The sequence below is a fragment of the Coregonus clupeaformis genome, chromosome 23 (genome assembly GCF_020615455.1).
Source record: "Coregonus clupeaformis isolate EN_2021a chromosome 23, ASM2061545v1, whole genome shotgun sequence".
NCBI lineage: Eukaryota > Metazoa > Chordata > Actinopteri > Salmoniformes > Salmonidae > Coregonus > Coregonus clupeaformis.
Genome location: NC_059214.1, coordinates 32364777 through 32387694, shown reverse-complemented (window position 1 = coordinate 32387694; position 22918 = coordinate 32364777). Strand labels below are relative to the sequence as shown.

At 43.4% G+C, this 22918-nt stretch overlaps 1 protein-coding gene and 1 long non-coding RNA gene across 5 annotated transcripts in view; one reads left to right on the top strand and one right to left on the bottom strand.

Annotated features, from left to right (window-relative positions):
* The window catches only part of LOC123481751, a 254496-nt gene that overhangs the window by 131340 nt on the left and 100238 nt on the right, over window positions 1-22918 (top strand). The window lies entirely within an intron of this gene.
* LOC121537068 (nectin-3) overlaps window positions 1-22918 on the bottom strand; it is a 68961-nt gene that overhangs the window by 27486 nt on the left and 18557 nt on the right. For all 3 annotated transcript variants that reach the window (XM_045206646.1, XM_045206645.1, XM_045206647.1), the window contains exons 5-6: window positions 11856-11958; window positions 11500-11654 (exon numbers count right to left, since the gene is read on the bottom strand). In XM_045206646.1, coding sequence (XP_045062581.1) covers window positions 11500-11654; window positions 11856-11958 — 258 coding nt within the window. The remainder of the gene's footprint in view (window positions 1-11499; window positions 11655-11855; window positions 11959-22918) is intronic.

The following is a 22918-nucleotide window of genomic DNA, read 5'->3' as shown; positions in this document are numbered from 1 at the left end:
TTGCACATTCGGATCGAAATTACTGTTAATTAATATCATCATTCCTTTTGAGTTTCTTAGCCCATGGGACGAGTATATTTCGCCACCCCCATTCCCTTTTCCACGCAACTTCATCTAGAATTGTTGAATGGGTTTCCTGTAAACAATAGATATTATATTCCTTCTCTTTGAGCCATGTAAATATTGTTCTTCTTTTGTTATTATCTGCTAAGCCTTTACAATTATAACTAGCTATACTTATTTCACCGCATACCATAATGAGATTCAAGTTTCAAATATTTTTGTCATTATACAGTGGGGAAAAAAAGTATTTAGTCAGCCACCAATTGTGCAAGTTCTCCCACTTGAAAAGATGAGAGAGACCTGTAATTTTCATCATAGGTACACGTCAACTAAATCACATTGTAGGATTTTTTATGAATTTATTTGCAAATTTTGGTGGAAAATAAGTATTTGGTCAATAACAAAAGTTTCTCAATACTTTGTTATATACCCTTTGTTGGCAATGACACAGGTCAAACGTTTTCTGTAAGTCTTCACAAGGTTTTCACACACTGTTGCTGATATTTTGGCCCATTCCTCCATGCAGATCTCCTCTAGAGCAGTGATGTTTTGGGGCTGTCGCTGGGCAACACAGACTTTCAACTCCCTCCAAATATTTTTTATGGGGTTGAGATCGGGAGACTGGCTAGGCCACTCCAGGACCTTGAAATGCTTCTTACGAAGCCACTCCTTCGTTGCCCGGGCGGTGTGTTTGTGATCATTGTCATGCTGAAAGACCCAGCCACGTTTCATCTTCAATGCCCTTGCTGATGGAAGGAGGTTTTCACTCAAAATCTCACGATACATGGGCCCATTCATTCTTTCCTTTACACGGATCAGTCGTCCTGGTCCCTTTGCAGAAAAACAGTCCCAAAGCATGAAGTTTCCACCCCCATGCTTCACAGTAGGTATGGTGTTCTTTGGATGCAACTCAGCATTCTTTGTCCTCCAAACACGACGAGTTGAGTTTTTACCAAAAAGTTATATTTTGGTTTAATCTGACCATATGACATTCTCCCAATCCTCTTCTGGATCATCCAAATGCACTCTAGCAAACTTCAGACGGGCCTGGACATGTACTGGCTTAAGCAGGGGGACACGTCTGGCACTGCAGGATTTGAGTCCCTGGCGGCGTAGTGTGTTACTGATGGTAGGCTTTGTTACTTTGGTCACAGCTCTCTGCAGGTCATTCACTAGGTCCCCCCTGTGTGGTTCTGGGATTTTTGCTCACCGTTCTTGTGATCATTTTGACCCCACGGGGTGAGATCTTGCGTGGAGCCCCAGATCGAGGGAGATTATCAGTGGTCTTGTATGTCTTCCATTTCCTAATAATTGCTCCCACAGTTGATTTCTTCAAACCAAGCTGCTTACCTATTGCAGATTCAGTCTTCCCAGCCTGGTGCAGGTCTACAATTTTGTTTCTGGTGTCCTTTGACAGCTCTTTGTTCTTGGCCATAGTGGAGTTTGGAGTGTGACTGTTTGAGGTTGTGGACAGGTGTCTTTTCTACTGATAACAAGTTCAAACAGGTGCCATTAATACAGGTAACGAGTGGAGGACAGAGGAGCCTCTTAAAGAAGAAGTTACAGGTCTGTGAGAGCCAGATATCTTGCTTGTTTGTAGGTGACCAAATACTTATTTTCCACCATAATTTGCAAATAAACTCATAAAAAATCCTACAATGTGATTTTCTGGATTTGTTTCCCTCAATTTGTCTGTCATAGTTGACGTGTACCTATGATGAAAATTACAGGCCTCTCTCATCTTTTTAAGTGGGAGAACTTGCACAATTGGTGGCTGACTAAATACTTTTTTCCCCCACTGTATATGTTTGTAAATGCAATGTTATTAAATAACCCTCCAGTTGTTCTCCACTAATTCCCCGCCAAAACCCCTCCCCATCCCAAGTTTGGCCGTCATCCCAGTGATCAGCATACCACCCCTGTCCCCCAGATCCCTATGCCCCGACGGGCCAGGACCCATCCATCGAAAACATCACATAGTGCCACGCACAAAACAGAAGCAGGTCAACCGCCAAAAGCATTTCCAATGCTCTCACCTCAATATATTTATATAGCTATTTAAAAAATATCTATTCAAATATCTTGCATATCTTATTTTCTATCACTATCAATTAATGTGCGTAATAATGTCGGCAGTTAATGCTTAGGATTTTAACCTACAGTGGGGAGAACAAGTATTTGATACACTGCCGATTTTGCAGGTTTTCCTACTTACAAAGCATGTAGAGGTCTGTAATTTTTTATCATAGGTACACTTCAACTGTGAGAGACGGAATCTAAAACAACAATCCAAAAAATCACATTGTATGATTTTTAAGTAATTCATTAAAATTGTATTAATGACATAAGCATTTGATCACCTACCAACCAGTAAGAATTCCGGCTCTCACAGACCTGTTAGTTTTTCTTTAAGAAGCCCTCCTGTTCTCCACTCATTACCTGTATTAACTGCACCTGTTTGAATTTGTTACCTGTATAAAAGACACCTGTCCACACACTCAATCAAACATAATCCAACCTCTCCACAATGGCCAAGACCAGAGAGCTGTGTAAGGACATCATGGATAAAATTGTAGACCTGCACAAGGCTGGGATGGGCTACAGGACAATGGGCAAGCAGCTTGGTGAGAAGGCAACAACTGTTGGCGCAATTATTAGAAAATGGAAGAAGTTCAAGATGACGGTCAATCACCCTTGGTCTGGGGCTCCATGCAAGATCTCACCTCGTGGGGCATCAATGATCATGAGGAAGATGAGGGATCAGCCCAGAACTACACGGCAGGACCTGGTCAATGACCTGAAGAGAGCTGGGACCACAAAGAAAACCATTAGTAACACAATACGCTCTCATGGATTAAAATCCTGCAGCGCACGCAAGGTCCCCCTGCTCAAGCCAGTACATGTCCAGGCCCGTCTGAAGTTTGCCAATGACCATCTGGATGATCCAGAGGAGGAATGGGAGAAGGTCATGTGGTCTGAAGAGACTAAAATAGAGCTTTTGGTCTAAACTCCACTCGCCGTGTTTGGAGGGAGGAGGATGAGTACAACCCCAAGAACACCATCCCAACCGTGAAGCATGGAGGTGGAAACATCATTCTTTGGGGATGCTTTTCTGCAAAGGGGACAGGACAACTGCACCGTATTGAGGGGAGGATGGATGGGGCCATGTATCGCGAGATCTTGGCCAACAACCTCCTTCCCTCAGTAAGAGCATTGAAGATGGGTCGTGGCTGGGTCTTCCAGCAAGACAACGACCCGAAACACACAGCCAGGGCAACTAAGGAGTGGCTCCGTAAGAAGCATCTCAAGGTCCTGGAGTGGCCTAGCCAGTCTCCAGACCTGAACCCAATAGAAAATCTTTGGAGGGAGCTGAAAGTCTGTATTGCCCAGCGACAGCCCCGAAACCTGAAGGATCTGGAGAAGGTCTGTATGGAGGAGTGGGCCAAAATCCCTGCTGCAGTGTGTGCAAACCTGGTCAAGACCTACAGGAAACGTATGATCTCTGTAATTGCAAACAAAAGTTTCTCTACCAAATATTAAGTTCTACTTTTCTGATGTATCAAATACTTATGTCATGCCATAAAATGCACATTAATTACTTAAAAATCATACAATGTGATTTTCTGGATTTTTGTTTTAGATTCCGTCTCTCACAGTTGAAGTGTACCTATGATAAATAATTACAGACCTCTACATGCTTTGTAAGTAGGAAAACCTGCAAAATCGGCAGTGTATCAAATACTTCTTCTCCCCACTGTATAACCCGAATTGCCATTGTATTACATTACATTTTTAACAAGCAACTACCACTTCAGCAAACAACCACTGCGATTCAAGTAGGCTCTGACCGCATTTATTTCTCTGTTTAGGCTGCATATAGGCAATTCACAGCAGGTCCATAAAACAGATGGGAACTTCTCTGGTGTATGGGTCGCTCAGGTGGGTGTCCAGGATATAGGGTTGGGGATTGTTCCATCATGATAGGACAATAAAAAAAAATAGATTAGATGTATACTATATTTAAAAATGTATATCCCTCATCTACACAAAATTGACAGCTCTCTCTTGCAAGCGCGCGCGCGCACCTGCATCCCACACCTGCCGCAAGGGGGAAAGGACGCCAGGGAGAACACAGGACCAACCACAGCAACCGTCCGCCAAAACAACAATTGCCTGCCAAAAATGCAATGTTCTAATTAGTTGTATTTGAAGATGTATTATTCTGCTTGTTATCTTGTCTTGTTATATCGTCTTATCCTTTTATGAAATACTATACATGTTCTTTAATATTACAATCCCTATCATGGCTAGTATTGGGTGTTCCATTATTCGACTCCTCTATTCAGAATAGCCACGGAGTAATCTGTGTGTCTCGGAACATTTGGTTGTCAATATACAGTTTATCGACAACGAGTGCAACACGTTTCCCTTTTAATCTATTTTCCTTGAAGATTGGGTACAGAACTTTGCGCCTTTCTGCAATCTCCCTCGGAAACTGATTATTCATGCCTATTTTCATGCCAGCAAGTCTTTTACCCAGGCTTTTAACCATTGCTTTATCCTTAAAAAAAGAAAATTTGGCAACGTTTGGATGCTTGTATTTCTGTCCTCTTTGTCCGAAACGGTGTACACGTTCGAGTTGGATTTTATCGACAGCCTCGAGTGGGATTTGTAGCGCTGTAAGAAAGAAGTCCTTCACAATATTCTCAGTTACTTCTCCCTCTTTTTACTGAATACCCGTAAGTACTAGTTTGGATGTCAGAAGGTTGTTCTCCTTTTTAAAGTTCCCTAACGTCCGTTTCCATCTTAGTGACTGTCACTTTTAATTTTTTGGTTTCTTTCTCCATTATCGCAGATTTTTCATCACTAATTTCAAGACTAGCTTTCAACTCCTTTACATCCTTACTGACCAGCTCTAGTATGCCCAGTTTGTCATTTATCGACTTCAACAGGTCGCTTTCCACACTTACCAGACCCAGTGGTGAAAAGCATATATCATCTGTATCAGTCGACGAGTCGCGTTTTCTCTTGGAGATTGGTTCTCCTCGTTTATCTTCCGACATGTTTGGGTGTTGCTGTAATATTTGTCGATATATTTCTCTAGCCTTATGATTTGTTTTGTGTTATTATCCAGATTGAATTTTATTAACTGCAAATATATGAAACGCTTATATTTAGTCTAACTTACTGATTTTGAATATTATGTTTTTATCTTGAGGTGATTTGTACCGCTGTCTATTCAATACGCCATCTTCATGACCTTCTGACCTTCATGTCTTAAACAAATGATGGACTGTCGTTTTTCTTTGCTTATTTGAGCTGTTCTTGCCATAATATGGACTTGGTCTTTTACAAAATAGGGCTATCTTCTGTATACCCCCCCACCTTGCCACAACATAACTGATTGGCTTCAACGCATTAAGAAATAAAGAAATTCCAGAAATTAACTTTTAATAATGCACACCTGTTAATTGAAATGCATTCCAGGTGACTACATCATGTAGCTGGTTGAGAGAATGACAAGAGTGTGCAAAGCTGTCATCAAGGCAAAGGGTGGCTATTTGAAGAATCTAAAATATATTTTGATTTGTTTTACACTTTTCTGGTTACTACATGATTCCATATGTGTTATTTCATAGTTTTGATGTCTTCAGTACTATTTTACAATGTAGAAAATAGTAGAAATAAATAAAAACACTTGAATGAACAGGTGTGTCCAAACTTTGACTGGTACTGTATATGTGCCAAAAAAAAAATCACTTTTATTTGGAACGGCAAGCCAGACTAAATTAAACAGGCCTATTTATATAATGAATATAAATTCGGAGGGCAGAAATTATTAACTATTAAAGCATTAGACCGCTCAATAAAGGCATCAGTCAAACAAAAGTTATACTTCTTTCCAAACTGGTTCTCTAGCAGACTAGTATGAATATCTCACCCCATGTTCAAGAATGACATATTTCCCCTTTATTCAGATTATAATAATAAGCCATTTAGCAGTCGTTTTTATCCAAAGCGACTTACAGTCATCTCTTCTTCTTCAGAGAAGAAGAGATGCTTGCCGACATCTTGAAAAGTGGGCGGTACCTGTGCTGTAAGCCTGCATCTTTGCTGACTTGCTCGAAGTGACAATGTGGCTGAGTGTTGCGAGGAGGAAGGAGAGAGAGAGACAGCAGCAACCAAGCCGACTCGCACTAGATATTAACTTTTAGCTGCCAAAGCTAGGTCATTTATCACCCAAACTGATTACATACTACATACTCCCGAGTGGCGCAGTGGTCTAAGGCACTACATCGCAGTGCTAGCTGTGCCACAAGAGATCATGGTTTGAATCCAGGCTCTGTCGTAGCTGGCCGCGACCGGGAGACCCATGGGGCGGCGCACAATTGGCCCAGCGTCGTCCAGGGTAACTCAGTTGGTATCTCAGTTGTTAGAGCATGCCGTTTGCAACGCCAGGGTTGTGGGTTCGATTCCCACGGGGGGACAGTATGAAAAATAAAAAAATAATGTATGCACTCACTAACTGTAAGTTGCTCTGGATAAGAGCGCTGCGCCACTCGGGAGTATGTAGTATGTAATCAGATTGGGTAAAAAATGTAATACAAATGTTTTCACTGCATCAAATCGAGAACAGAAACTAGCTAGTTTACATTTACATTTACGTCATTTAGCAGACGCTCTTATCCAGAGCGACTTACAAATTGGTGCATTCACCCTATAGCCAGTGGGATAACCACTTTACAATTTTTGTTTTTGTTTTTGTTTTTTGTTTTTTTTTGGGGGGGGTAGAAGGATTACTTTATCCTATCCCAGGTATTCCTTAATGAGGTGGGGTTTCAAATGTCTCCGGAAGGTGGTGAGTGACTCCGCTGTCCTGGCGTCGTGAGGGAGCTTGTTCCACCATTGGGGTGCCAGAGCAGCGAACAGTTTTGACTGGGCTGAGCGGGAACTATGCTTCCGCAGAGGAAGGGGAGCCAGCAGGCCAGAGGTGGATGAACGCAATGCCCTCGTTTGGGTGTAGGGACTGATCAGAGCCTGAAGGTACGGAGGTGCCGTTCCCCTCACAGCTCCATAGGCAAGCACCATGGTCTTGTAACAGATGCGAGCTTCAACTGGAAGCCAGTGGAGTGAGCGGAGGAGCGGGGTGACGTGAGAGAACTTGGGAAGGTTGAACACCAGACGGGCTGCGGCATTCTGGATGAGTTGTAGGGGTTTAATGACACAGGCAGGGAGCCCAGCCAACAGCGAGTTGCAGTAATCCAGACGGGAGATGACAAGTGCCTGGATTAGGACCTGTGCCGCTTCCTGTGTAAGGCAGGGTCGTACTCTCCGAATGTTGTAGAGCATGAACCTGCAGGATCGGGTCACCGCCTTGATGTTAGCGGAGAACGACAGGGTGTTGTCCAGGGTCACGCCAAGGCTCTTCGCACTCTGGGAGGAGGACACAACGGAGTTGTCAACCGTGATGGCGAGATCATGGAACGGGCAGTCCTTCCCCGGGAGGAAGAGCAGCTCCGTCTTGCCAGGGTTCAGCTTGAGGTGGTGATCCGTCATCCATACTGATATGTCTGCCAGACATGCAGAGATGCGATTCGCCACCTGGTTATCAGAAGGGGGAAAGGAGAAGATTAGTTGTGTATCGTCAGCGTAGCAATGATAGGAGAGGCCATGTGAGGATATGACAGAGCCAAGTGACTTGGTGTATAGGGAGAATAGGAGAGGGCCTAGAACTGAGCCCTGGGGGACACCAGTGGTGAGAGCACATGGTGCAGAGACAGCTTCTCGCCACGCCACTTGGTAGGAGCGACCGGTCAGGTAGGACGCAATCCAGGAGTGAGCCGCGCCGGAGATGCCCAGCTCGGAGAGGGTGGAGAGGAGGATCTGATGGTTCACAGTATCAAAGGCAGCAGACAGGTCTAGAAGGACAAGAGCAGAGGAGAGAGAGTTAGATTTAGCAGTGCGGAGAGCCTCCGTGACACAGAGAAGAGCAGTCTCAGTTGAATGACCAGTCCTGAAACCTGACTGGTTTGGATCAAGAAGGTCATTCTGAGAGAGATAGCAAGAGAGTTGGCTAAAGACGGCACGCTCAATAGTTTTGGAAAGAAAAGAAAGAAGGGATACTGGTCTGTAGTTGTTGACAGTGGGATCGAGTGTTGGTTTTTTGAGAAGGGGTGCAACTCTCGCTCTCTTGAAGACGGAAGGGACATAGCCAGCGGTCAAGGATGAGTTGATCAGCGAGGTGAGGTAGGGGAGAAGGTCACCGGAGATGGTCTGGAGAAGAGAGGAGGGGATGGGGTCAAGCGGGCAGGTTGTTGGGCGGCCTGCAGTCACAAGTCGCAAGATTTTATCTGGAGAGAGAGGGGAGAAAGAAGTCAAAGCATAGGGTAGGGCAGTGTGAGCAGGACCAGCGAGGATCGGATGTCGTCAACCTTCTTTTCAAAGTGGTTGACGAAGTCATCCACAGAGAGGGAGGAGGGGGGGAGGATTCAGCAGGGCGGAGAATGTGGCAAAGAGCTTCCTAGGGTTAGAGGCAGATGCTTGGAATTTAGAGTGGTAGAAAGTGGCCTTAGCAGCAGAAACAGATGAAGAAAATGTAGAGAGGAGGGAGTGAAAAGATGCCAGGTCGGCAGGGAGTTTAGTTTTCTTCCATTTCCGCTCAGCTGCCCGGAGCTCTGTTCTGTGAGCTCGCAATGAGTCATCAAGCCACGGAGCTGGAGGGGAGGACCGAGCCGGCCGGGAGGATAGGGGACACAGAGAGTCAAAGGATGCAGAAAGGGAGGAGAGGAGGGTTGAGGAGGCGGAATCAGGAGATTGGAGGGAGAAGGATTGAGCAGAGGGAAGAGATGATAGGATGGAAGAGGAGAGAGTAGTGGGAGAGAGAGAGCGAAGGTTGCGGCGGCGCATTACCATCTGTGTAGGGGCAGAGTGAGTAGTGTTGGAGGAGAGCGAGAGAGAAAAGGATACAAAGTAGTGGTCGGAGACATGGAGGGGAGTTGCAGTGAGATTAGTAGAAGAGCAGCATCTAGTAAAGATGAGGTCAAGCGTATTGCCTGCCTTGTGAGTAGGGGGGACGGTGAGAGGGTGAGGTCAAAAGAGGAGAGGAGTGGAAAGAAGGAGGCAGAGAGAAATGAGTCAAATGTAGACGTAGGGAGGTTGAAATCCCCCAAAACTGTGAGGGGTGAGCCATCCTCAGGAAAGGAACTTATCAAGGCGTCAAGCTCATTGATGAACTCTCCAAGGGAACCTGGAGGGCGATAGATGACAAGGATATTAAGCTTAAATGGGCTAGTGACTGTGACAGCATGGAATTCAAATGAGGAGATAGACAGATGGGTTAGGGGAAAAATTTAGAATGTCCACTTGGGAGAGATGAGGATTCCTGTGCCACCACCCCTCTGACCAGATGCTCTCGGGGTATGCGAGAACACATGGTCAGACGAGGAGAGAGAAGTAGGAGTAGCAGTGTTTTCAGTGGTAATCCATGTTTCCGTCAGCGCCAGGAAGTCGAGGGACTGGAGGGTAGCATAGGCTGGGATGAAGTCAGCCTTGTTGGCAGCAGAACGGCAGTTCCAGAGGCTGCCTGAGACCTGGAACTCCAGGTGTGTGGTGCGTGCAGGGACCACCAGGTTAGAGAGGCAGCAGCCACGCGGTGTGAGGCGTTTGTGTAGCCTGTGCGGAGAGGAGAGAACAGGGATAGGCAGAGGCATAGTTGACAGGCTGTAGCAAATGGCTACAATAATGCAGAGGAGATCGGAATGAAATGAACTAAACATCTGGGAAAGGAGAGAGCGGGCCTCCCTCACCACAACTCCCAAATATAACTCTCCCAACTTCCACCTCAGAAACTATAATTGTTTCACTGAAACACCCGAATAAAACTCTCCCAACTTCCACTTTAGAAATTAGAATTGTTGTAAACTACAGCGGTTCAATGTTTCAAGGAATAGACTCAACTTACTTTATTCAGCTAGCTAACTATGACGCCATAGCTAACTAGCATGCTAGCATCCAATAACACACGGTTTAGCACCAATACTTGGTTACAACAAACTACCCATAGTGTGTTAACACACTAAACAGATAATTCGTGTCCGTGTCTAGTTCCTTTCATAACGCAGCAATAATTAAGCGTTGGCTAGCTAGCACAAAGATATTGTATTTAGCTGCTACAGTACTGCTAGCTAGCAATGGCTGCTGTGTTGACTTTGTTGAAAAACGGCGTCTCTGCGAACGAATGTAGCTGGCTAAAATTATATTGTATTTAGTTGCTATAGTACTGCTAGCTGGTAGCGTTGGCTAGCTAGCAATGGCTGCGGTGATGACTTTGTTTGAAAAACGGCGTCGCTGCGAACGAATGTAGCTGGCTAAAATAATATTGTATTTAGTAGCTACAGTACTGTTAGCTGGTAGCTGGTAGTGTTGGCTAGCTAGCAATGGCTGCGGTGTTGACTTTGTTTGAAAAACGGCGTCGCTGCGAACGAGTGTAGCTGGCTAGCTGACCTCGATAGTTACTCTATACTACACCTTTATCTTTGATACAAATACAACTATGTAGCTAGCCAACATTACACTAATCAAATCGTTCCATTGTAATGTAATGTGTCATATTACCTGCGGAGCGAAGTACAGCATGACTACTCACCTCGCCTCGCCTACCGGAACACACTATCAGGCGAGGAAGGTTAGCCTTGAAATTGTACAAAATGCACAACTGAAGTGTAAGTATACATACATTTGTTGAGATCTAGCTAACAAGCTAGTCTGTTGATTGTTATTATCCCTCTCCGTAGTTTAGCCAGCTATCTAGCTGGGTTGGCTAATTGAGGCTACATAGCCTAACGTTATAGGCTGCTCTTTCCCCCGTCCTACAAAATTACAACAACAACTCCATTCAAAGTATTAACTTAGCAGCCTACTTGTTGGCTAGGTACAATGACAGGAAACTGTCATGTGGGGAATTGTAACTGACTCGTTTCAGCTAGTCGATACCATGTCTTGTTTTGAGGTGTTTTGACTGATTTCATGTCAATGCTAATATGGCTAAAATTAGCTAGCTAGCTAACTAACAACTGTAACAATGTATTTGAGAGACAACAAGTGCTCAAGGTGCAAATTTATTTTCAAGAAACATTGGAGACTAAATATAGTTGACATGTCAAAAATCTAAGCCAACACAAGCATTGGTGTTGTTGCTAAACAACCAACAGGTCTATAAATGAGATGTTTTTCTCTCTCGCTCTCTCTATTGCAGCAGATGTGTTCAGGTCTATAATTATAATTACAAATACCCAAAACCCGTGACAATCAAATCAGATCCGACCCGGATCTGAGGGTCAACTACAGAATTTTGGATTCGACCCGTGAAGACCTCTGATGTGTGTGTGTGTGTGTGTGTGTGTGTGTGTGTGTGTGTGTGTCTCAGGTGCTTCTCACCAGAGGATGTGTGTACATAGAGGGAGCCAGTTGCTCGTCCATAGGGGTTGGAGGCCTCACAGACATAGAGACCATTCAGCTCAGAGCTGAGACTGATGAGTTGCAGTTTGTCTCCCTCTGCTCTCACTGCAGACCCAGGCCATGTCAGGGCCACTCTGGGGGAGAGAGAGGAGAAGGGCTGACTGTATGTGTGTTTGAAAGACAAAGGCATGATTTGACTGCCAGCATAATTCAAAAACTGTCTGTCAAATATGAACATACTGATGCTTCAATCTAATCTATGTCTCATGTTTCAACAAGTTTACCTAACATTTACATTTAAACTGCATTGAACTAGTTTACATAGGAGTGTATACCTGCTCCAGGTGTAGTTGGGTTGTGGGTTGCCGTCTGCTACACATAGGAAGAATGTGGCTTTAGAGGCCTCACTAAGGGTAATGTTCACTGCCTGAGGTGGATCTGAGAGAGAGAATGTGGGAAAGAGAAAGGGAAAGACGGAGGGAGAGAGAGAGTGAAAAAGAGACAGCGAGGTGCTTACAGTTACTGCAGCTATAGGATGCAAACAGGCCTGAACATACACCCATACCAAAACAGATATTTGACACCCATAACAATGAGTCTCTGAGCAGTGGGCAGGGGTGAAACTGGCACTGGAGGGGATGGCTGCCGTTTTACGGGCTCCTGAACAATTGTGCTAATTTGTGTGTTTTTTTGCGCTGTTTAAAAACAAAATTGTACATAATGTTTCCGCCATTGTTTCTAATGACCGAAAATAGCTTTTGGATGTCAGAACAGCAATTACTCACCTCAAACTGGATGAGGATTTTTCCTTTAATGTCGGACATGAAGGATATACTGCTCCTCCCGGACCAGGCCCAAATCGGTCATTCGTATGAAGAAAAGACGCGGTTACAGAGGTTGGAGATAGGGCTGTGGTGGTCACGGAATTTCGTCAGCCGGTAATTGTCAAGCAAATAACTGTCGGTCTCACAGTAATTGACCATTAATTAACATAAACACAATGAGGATATCCTGGCTTACACACATCCAATCCATTTTAAAAAGTCTAATAAATCCATGTAATATTTTAGACAGGTCTAAAGAAGCATGATATGAAGAAAATGTAATCTATTTCAGAAGAAAAGAACAGCATACTATGAGTTGTCCTTATGTTAGGTCCTGATGTGGCTAAGCCAAATGGCTGTGGGCTACAGTAGTTCATTTAGCAGACAAGATTTGATTATAATTCCGTGGCATTATATTATATTATTTTACAGTATGAAGAATACAATTGAACAAAGCTGAATATAAATATTTTCTCAAAACGATTTGAGGGAGTGCACACATGCTCCTATTCTGTGTTGACCGGTTAATAAAGAAATAGGTATTCCTATATTATTAATGTAACTTTAGTTGTTCTACAAACGTTGGGCTATATGTTTTGATTTTTAATACATTATAAGGCTGCATGATGAGACTAATGATGATTCGAAAAAAGTTGCTTGAAAGGCATGAGCTCTGCTTTGTTTTTTGCACAGGCTGTACACACTACAATAGTCTCTCATTCACAATTTGACAAGCACTTGATAATTCCTTCAAATTTCACAGTGGTATCCCCTTTGTTGCCGTAATGCACCCTAAAAAAATGCATGCCTTTTGCTGCGTTGTGCCCTTCTCCCTGAGTGTGATGCGCAATCCGAAGTGTCTCTCACTCACATGGCTCTCTGTCAGGTGATCAGGTCTTTCTCACAGGCTACAAGTTAAGACAGACACATTGGGTACACAACTGCACGCGTCCTTATCCAATTCCGAGGTGCATATTGAAGATATTGGAAGAACTGTCCACATTTACTTTTCGTCAGCCAACAAGATGAGTAGGCCTAACGAACAGAAAAAGCATTAGCCTATGTCAATCTACTATCCCCCATAGTACAAAAGTCGACCTATTCTATTCTGTGCGAGAAATAAATATTCCAAACATAGTCTGGGACAGTTGTGGGATGCGATAGAGTCCAAATTAATAAAACCACTAGCACCCCAAAAAAATGTTTATGCAATGTGGCTGACGCAACAGATCAGAATGTTTAGCTTAACATTTTTATAAACTATTAGGCTATTTCTTCACATTATAAGCTCAGCAATGCGCAAATGATAGTAGGCTATAAACACACATGTTCCATTAGTGGAAAACACCATTATCAAAAGTGACCGCAAATGCAATTATGCATGTAATGTTTTTATTTCAAAGGTGCTTTTTTATCGTGAAACTTATCTTCCCCAAACTTGAAACTCACACGCTGCTTATATATGCCAGTTAGGCTCTCCACCACTTGTAAAGTGGATTAATGTGATTCATTTTAAGAAGTTATTTGGCCACTTTAGTTGTGATACAAACCTTATTAAAACATATAGGCCTATGGGCTAGGCTACATGAGGTGTGCGACTATGACTCGAACAAGTCGCAAAAAAATGGCATTGCATCATGATATGATGAAGTGATAATATATCATTCACAAGTGACAGACTAATATTGTCACCCATCAGACTATTCTTGACTTAGTGTCGTCTTTACATTTACTAAATAATATATGTGTGAAATTAGTTTTGATTTAGAATGGACAATTATCATGCACCTGTCTTTGAACAGGGGCAGCAGGAAAAAATACATGTCATCTATGCACGTAAATAGCGAATGGAGGCCGCTTTTCACTGTGGTTTATTTTCATGCCAGCCAGGTAGGCTATACTCCTGTTGTAAATATACACAATGTGCTTAATATTAGGAAAGTTGAGAAATAAATATAGTAGGTCTAGCCTATAGAAAGCTGATGGGATCCTCTTCTTTTTATTAGCGGCCATCACTCTGTTTTCTCACCCAATTGCATAGCCTATAGAAATGTTGCGCAACATGAGCTCGTGGGCTATCATGAAGTGTTTGATTAGATTTTCGAATACATTTGCATTGATGTCAGAGTGATTAGAGGGACAATAGACTGCTGAGTACCAGGAAGTTAGCAAGTTTGGTAGCTACTAATGACCGGCAGCAGCATCAAAGCTTGGAGATTCCTAATTGCCATGACTCAACGGTCATGTGGAATTTGACTGCCTTCTTGACTCGTGACCGCCGTTGTGGCGGTAATACGTTCACCGCAACAGCCCTAGTTGGAGAGCCGGATGCCTGGCGAGACTGCGTTGGCGAGTAGATAATCCCCCTTTACCCTTCATTCTACTGGCGAACTTGCAAGAATAAACTGGATAAGCTCTGTTCGAGACTATTAACGGGACATTAAAAACTGTAATATCCTATGTTTCACCAAGTCGTGGCTGAACAAAGACATGGATAATATTAAGTTAGCAGGGTTTTCCGTGCATCGGCAAGTCAGAACAGCAGCCTCTGGTAAGATCAGGAGGGGTGGTGTGTGTCTCTTTGTCAACAACAGCTGGTGCGCGATCTCAAATATTAAAGAAGTCTCAAAGTTTTGCTAGCCTGAGTTAGAGTAACTCATGATAAGCTGTAGACCACACTATTTACCAAGAAAGTTTTAATCTACATTCTTCATAGCTGTCTATTTACCACCACAAACCGATGCTGGCACTAAGACCACACTCAACGAGCTGTGGCCAGAAGCAAACAAGAAAATGTTCATCTAGAGGTGGCGCTCCTAGTGGCCGGGGACTTTAACGCAGGAAAACTGAAATCCGTTTTACCTCATTTCTACCAGTATGTCACATGTGCATCTAAAGAGGGAAAAAAAAAACTCTAGATCACCTTTACTACACACACAGAGACACGTGCAAAGCTCTCCCTCCATTTGACAAATCTGACCATAACTCTATCATCCTGATTCCTGCTTACAAGGAAAAACTCTAACAGGAAGTACCTGTGCACAATACTGAAGTGGTCCAAATAAATGGATGCTAAGCTACAGGACTGTTTGACTAGCACAGACTGGAATATGTTCCGGCATTCATCCGATGGCATTGAGGAGTATACCACATCAGTCACCGGCTTCATTAATAAGTGCATCAACGAAGTCGTCCCCACAGTGACCGTACGTACATATTCCAACCAGAAGGCATGGATTAATACCAACATCCACACTGAGCTAAGAGCTGCCGCTTTCAAGGAGCGGGAAACTAATCCGGAAGTTTATAAGAAATCTCGCTATGCCCTCCGACAAACCGTCAAACAGGCAAAGTGTCAATACAGGACTAAGATCGAATCCTACTACACCAGCTATGACACTCGTCGGATTTGGCAAGGCTTGCAAACTATCATGGATTACAACGGGAAACCCAGCCGCGAGCTGCCCAGTAACGCGAGCCTACCAGATCACACTCTCCGTAGCCGATGCAAGTAAGACCTTTAAACAAGTTAACATTCACAAGGCCGCAGGGCCAGATGGATTGCCAGGATGCGTACTCAGATCATGCGCTGATCAGCTGGCAAGTGTCATCACTGACATTTTCAACCTCTCCCTAACCCAGTCTGTAATACCAACATGTTTCAAGCAGACCACCATTGTCCTTCTGCCCAAGAATGCCAAGGTAACCTGCCTAAATGACTACCTCCCCGTAGCACGCACATCTGTAGCCATGAAATGTTTGAAAGGCTGGTCATGGCTCACATCAACAACATCATCCCAGAAACCCTGGACACACTACAATTCGCATACCGCCCCAACAGATCCACAGATCTCTATTGCACTCCACACTGCCCTTTTCCACCGGGACAAAAGGAACACTGTTCATTGACTACAGCTCTGCGTTCAACACCATAGTGCCCTCCACGCACGAATCCAACACCATCATTAAGTTTGCCGACGACACGACGGTGGTAGGCCTGATCACCAACGACGATGAGACTACTATAGGGAGGAGGTCAGACCGGACAGCGTGGTGCCAGGACAACAACCTCTCCCTCAACGTGCGCAAGACAAAGGAGCTGAACGAAGGACTACAGAAAAAGGAGGGCAGAGCATGACCCCATTCACATCGACCGGGCTGTAGTGAAGCGGGTCGAGAGCTTCAAGTTCCTTGGTGTCTACATCACTAAGGACCTATCATGGTCCAAACACACCAATACAGTTGAGAACTTTCTTCCTATAGTAGTAGCAGTGAGTATCTATAGTATTATTGATAATTGTATAATTATTATGATCATCTACTGTATATTATATGTATTATTATCTGAAAGAGGCTTTGGTATTAGCCTGTCTGAGGGGCTGCGCGTGAGATAGGGTGGGAAATCTGAGGCGCTAAGTCCCATGTATTTGATACAATAGCGGCGAACAAACAGTGAGAGCGGGGTATGAGCATACAGTATATTACATATGCCGATCATGGCTAAGGCGGGGAAACGCTGGCATCCAAAATACGTTTTGTTCATAAAAGAAATTAAAAAATAATTTATTCTCCACTGGAAAAACTAGGCTACATTTCATCATGTCAATGTATTTTCACCACTGGACATGTAGCCTAAAGATGCCTGTCTCGTCACCAAGCAACAAAGCTATTTCGCAATCAAAAATGCGGTGAGTATTATGGCTTGGATAGGTTTTCGCCTGTATGAGGCGGAGGAGAGTGAGAACAGGGTGGTGGATCAAGTCATGTAAGCAACAAAGTGAGGTAGTTTGTGCGGGTGATCAGATTGAATGGTGATTGCCTGTAAACAGCTATATTGTATGCAGAGACCATGGCATGAGTGAAGCCAGGTTGTAGATATAATGGGTTATCGTAAACTATGGAGCTAGACAGGATTATTTAGGTTTATTCTTTGGCGCCATCTACGGGCTGAATGTTACGTGGGTGGACCAGTTATCGCTCTCCTTCCAAAACGTGGTTACATTTGTATAAAGTATTACTAACTATACAGTATATTCCCTAGGAAAAGTCAATGTAATATAAAAACTCAAATTGCGCTCTTTAGTCTACAGGTTAGGCTAAAGGTTGTTGACTAGGGAAAATTTGATTTTGAAAAGTTTGATTGAAATTGATAAAACAATTGCGAGAATGCATTACAAATCAAGGAATAACACAAGTTGATTACATCCTTTTCTTTTTCTGTTTTTTTCATAAATGGAGCCCAGGAGTCAAACAAAGTATTTAATTTCAGGTAAACAAACATATGATACATTTCTATCTTTTGTGTCTTTTATTTTTAAAGAAGGGACCACTCAATAATAATCACTGTAGGGACCACTCAACAATTATCCAGTTTTCCTGTGTCTGACATTTTGGAGGTGTGCACAGTAGACAGAACATGGACATTGCGTTTGTCGTGCCATTTCACTGCCATTATCTCTCAGTTTGTTTGGAACTCCACCTCCCCCTTGCTAATTTTCTTTTTGAATATTGGCATCCCCTTCCTGTTGGATCTCACTGTGCCACAGGCCCCTGTGTTCTCCCTCAAAAGGTACTGGAAAAGGGATACTGTACCAGTTGTCCACAAATACAGTGCCCCTTTCCAAGGTAAGGCTGCAGCATGGTGATCACCGCTGATCCAGATATGCCAAGACCCTCAACATGCCTTATATCTGTGGTGGCGCCCGTGTAGATGATCAGGTCCTGTACATATCCTGTCAGTCACATAAAACAAAGAACTTGACTCCAAATCTGTGGCGCTTTGATGGGATGTATCGGCAGAATGCAAACCTCCCTTTCCAAGCCATGAGAGACTTATCAATGCACAAGTCCTTGTGAGGCACAAACAGTCTTCCAAATGACCTGGTCAAGCTGCCCAGGACATTCCTAATTTTGTGAAGGGGGTTGGCGAGGTTGGCAGTGGCATTGTTCACAAAGTGGAGCGCTCTCAGCAAGACAAGGAAGCTGTCCTGGGAGAAAAGCGTTGGGAATAAAGGGGTCTGCAGCATGGGGCCAGTGGTCCAGTTTCTGTAATATGATAATGGAAATACCTGTTGGTTTCCTGCACCACACTCTCCCACCAATTCCTCAAGGAACTGTTTAAAACACTCTGCCTCTGAAGGGGTAGCCAGAGTGCTTTGTACACCAGACAGGGTGTCATTGAAGTCTATCTCTGATGGTTTGAAGTGACAGGATCTCCAGCACCGGGGACCATCCACCTCAACTTTAACCTCTTCTCCCTCGCAGCCTACAAACTTGGGGTGGGCACCATTGTCCTCAGACATCTCACGCTCACAGTCCAGAAGGTTGGGGGACAGATATTCCTCGTCACTATTTGATTGATCCGGCTCACATACACAGATTCTTCATCAGAATTACAAAATATTTATTGTATCTCCTCATCAGTGAGGCGTTTCCGGACATTATCTCGATACTCAATGGCTATCAGTGTCGGTCAAGAGTTACTTTTTCTGTCAGGGCTCCAGTTCTTGTATACACTGTAACAAGCATGTCACAGATTTTTTATATAATGAAAAGTGGCAAACATTTTCAGCATATAAAAAATGCAGCATATTAAAAATAAGTTACTTTTTTTTCGGGTAATGGGCGCAGCCATCTTTGACTTTATTTATTTGCGTCTTATGCAATGTTCAAAACAACTGGGAACTCAGAAAAATATTAGATGAAATCATGATGTCGGTGAACTTCACGTCAGAAACTCTGAGCTCTAGAAAGAGGCCAGAGTTCCCGAGTTAGATGACCATTCAAATCGCTTTTTTCCCCAGTCAGAGCTCGTTTTATTTTTGAGTTCCCAGGTGTTTTGAACGCACTGAAGTCGGAGATTTACGAGTTCCCAGTTGTTTTGAATGCATAATTATAGTGAATGGCATTCTGGGATTAGGGAGTTTTCGCTTGTCAAACATAAACAAACATGGCTGCCATCATAAAGAATTTAGCCGCTGTTAGCTTAGCTGACACGTATCTCTTTTCTAAACAATATTACATTTCTGCTTTGTGCTCACCAGAGATGTGGTACATTGTAAATAAGTCTAGTTGTTAGGTCGCTAACTTATGTTTTGTTTTTTGTCAGCGCAACCTGTTATTTAGACTGGTTTATGGAATGGGTTTGGCTGTGGATGTGTTCCGTGTGATACTTGGATGATGAAGTTCTTTTACAATAAAAGGTGAAATTGAGGAATAAAACATAAGACCTTTATATGCCAGTAGTACAATTTTTTTTTAAATGCTGTTCAGACAACAATGGATTTTAGACATGTTTGTTGCATCATATGTTCTGTTGCTACTGTTCCAATCACATACTGTATTTGCGATGGTACGCTACAGGGACCACTGGACAATTATCACAAATATGTGATTGTATGTGTCAAAGGGTTAACAGTTTATACCCTCAAGCCATAAGATTGCTGAACAGTTAATCAAATGGCTACCAGGACTATTTGCATTGACCCCCTTATTGTATTACTATCTTTTTTGCACTAACTCTCTTGCACAGGCTCGATGTACACTCACTGGACTCTAACCACACACACTCACACATACTACACTGACACTCCAACACACTCAATCACTCACTCACGCACTCACTATTCACATATGCTGCTGCTACTCTCTATTTATTATCTACGCATAGCCACTTCACCCCTACCTACAGGTACATACAGTACACTAGATGACCAAAAGTATGTGGACACCTGCTCTTCGAACATCTCATTCCAAAGTCATGGGCATTAATATGGACTTGGTCCACCCTTTGCTACTATAACAGCCTCCACTCTTCTGGGAAGGCTTTCCACTTGATGTTGGAACGTTGCTGCGGGAACTTGCTTCCATTCAGTCACAAGAGCATTAGTGAGGTCGGGCACTGATGTTGGGTAAATAGGCCTGGCTCAAAGTCGGCGTTCCAATTCATTCCCAAAGGTGTTCGATTGGGTTGAGGTCAAGGCTCTGTGCAGGCCAGTCAAGTTCTTCCACACCGATCTCGACAAACCATTTCTGTATGGACTTCTTTTTTCCCCCTTTTTTTCTTAGGGGGTAGATCAGCTTTAATATTGCAGATAGATTGTAACTTCCATCAATGTAATTGTCTGCATCACTTCCAATTCCCCTTATGTTTTTGTTATCTCTCATATATATATATACACATACATACATACACACATACACACACACACACACACACACATACATACATACATATATATACACATATACACACACACATACATACATACATACAGTGGGGCAAAAAAGTATTTAGTCAGTCACCAATTGTGCAAGTTATCCCACTTAAAAAGATGAGAGAGGCCTGTAATTTTCATCATAGGTACACGTCAACTATTACAGACAAAATGAGGAAAAAAAATCCAGAAAATCACATTGTAGGATTTTTTATGAATTTATTTGCAAATTATGGTGGAAAATAAGTATTTGGTCAATAACAAAAGTTTCTCAATACTTTGTTATATACCCTTTGTTGGCAATGACACAGGTCAAACGTTTTCTGTAAGTCTTCACAAGGTTTTCACACACTGTTGCTGGTATTTTGGCCCATTCCTCCATGCAGATCTCCTCTAGAGCAGTGATGTTTTGGGGCTGTCGCTGGGCAACACGGACTTTCAACTCCCTCCAAAGATTTTCTATGGGGTTGAGATCTGGAGACTGGCGAGGCCACTCCAGGACCTTGAAATGCTTCTTACGAAGCCACTCCTTCGTTGCCCGGGCGGTGTGTTTGGGATCATTGTCATGCTGAAAGACCCAGCCACGTTTCATCTTCAATGCCCTTGCTGATGGAAGGAGGTTTTCACTCAAAATCTCACGATACATGGCCCCATTCATTCTTTCCTTTACACGGATCAGTCGTCCTGGTCCCTTTGCAGAAAAACAGCCCCAAAGCATGATGTTTCCACCCCCATGCTTCACAGTAGGTATGGTGTTCTTTGGATGCAACTCAGCATTCTTTGTCCTCCAAACACGATCGAGTTGAGTTTCTACCAAAAAGTTCTATTTTGGATTCATCTGACCATATGACATTCTCCCAATCCTCTTCTGGATCATCCAAATGCACTCTAGCAAACTTCAGACGGGCCTGGACATGTACTGGCTTAAGCAGGGGGACACGTCTGGCACTGCAGTATTTGAGTCCCTGGCAGCGTAGTGTGTTACTGATGGTAGGCTTTGTTACTTTGGTCCCAGCTCTCTGCAGGTCATTCACTAGGTCCCCCGTGTGGTTCTGGGATTTTTACTCACCGTTCTTGTGATCATTTTGACCCCCACGGGGTGAGATCTTGCGTGGAGCCCCAGATCGAGGGAGATTATCAGTGGTCTTGTATGTCTTCAATTTCCTAATAATTGCTCCCACAGTTGATTTCTTCAAACTAAGCTGCTTACCTATTGCAGATTCAGTCTTCCCAGCCTGGTGCAGGTCTAAAATTTTGTTTCTGGTGTCCTTTGACAGCTCTTTGGTCTTGGCCATAGTGGAGTTTGGAGTGTGACTGTTTGAGGTTGTGGACAGGTGTCTTTTATACTGATAACAAGTTCAAACAGGTGTCATTAATACAGGTAACGAGTGGAGGACAGAGGAGCCTCTTAAAGAAGAAGTTACAGGTCTGTGAGAGCCAGAAATCTTGCTTGTTTGTAGGTGACCAAATACTTATTTTCCACCATAATTTGCAAATAAATTCATAAAAAATCCTAAAATGTGATTTTCTGGATTTTTTTTCCTCAATTTGTCTGTCATAGTTGACGTGTACCTATGATGAAAATTACAGGCCTCTCTCATCTTTTTAAGTGGGAGAACTTGCACAATTGGTGGCTGACTAAATACTTTTTTTCCCCACTGTATATACATACATACATATATACATACATACATACATACATATACATACATACATATACATACATACATACATACATACATACATACATACATATATATATATATACACACACACACACACACACACACACACACACACACACACACACACACACACACACACACACACACACACACACACACACACACACACACACACACACACACACACACACACACACACACACACACACACACACACACACACACACACACACACAGTCTCCTGAGTGGCGCAGTGGTCTAAGGCGCTGCATCGCAGTGCTAACTGTGCCACTAGAGATCCTGGTTCGAATCCAGGCTCTGTCGCAGCCGGCCGCGACCGGGAGACTCATGGGCGGCGCACAATTGGCCCAGCGTCGTCCAGGTTAGGGGAGGGAATGGCTGGCAGGGATGTAGCTCAGTTGATAGAACATGGCGTTTGCAACGCCAGGGTTGTGGGTTCGATTCCCACGGGGGGCCAGTATAAAAAAAATATATATATGTATTCACTAACTGTAAGTCGCTCTGGATAAGAGCGTCTGCTAAATGACGTAAATGTAATATATATATATATATATATATATATACAGTGGGGGAAAAAAGTATTTAGTCAGCCACCAATTGTGCAAGTTCTCCCACTTAAAAAGATGAGAGAGGCCTGTAATTTTCATCATAG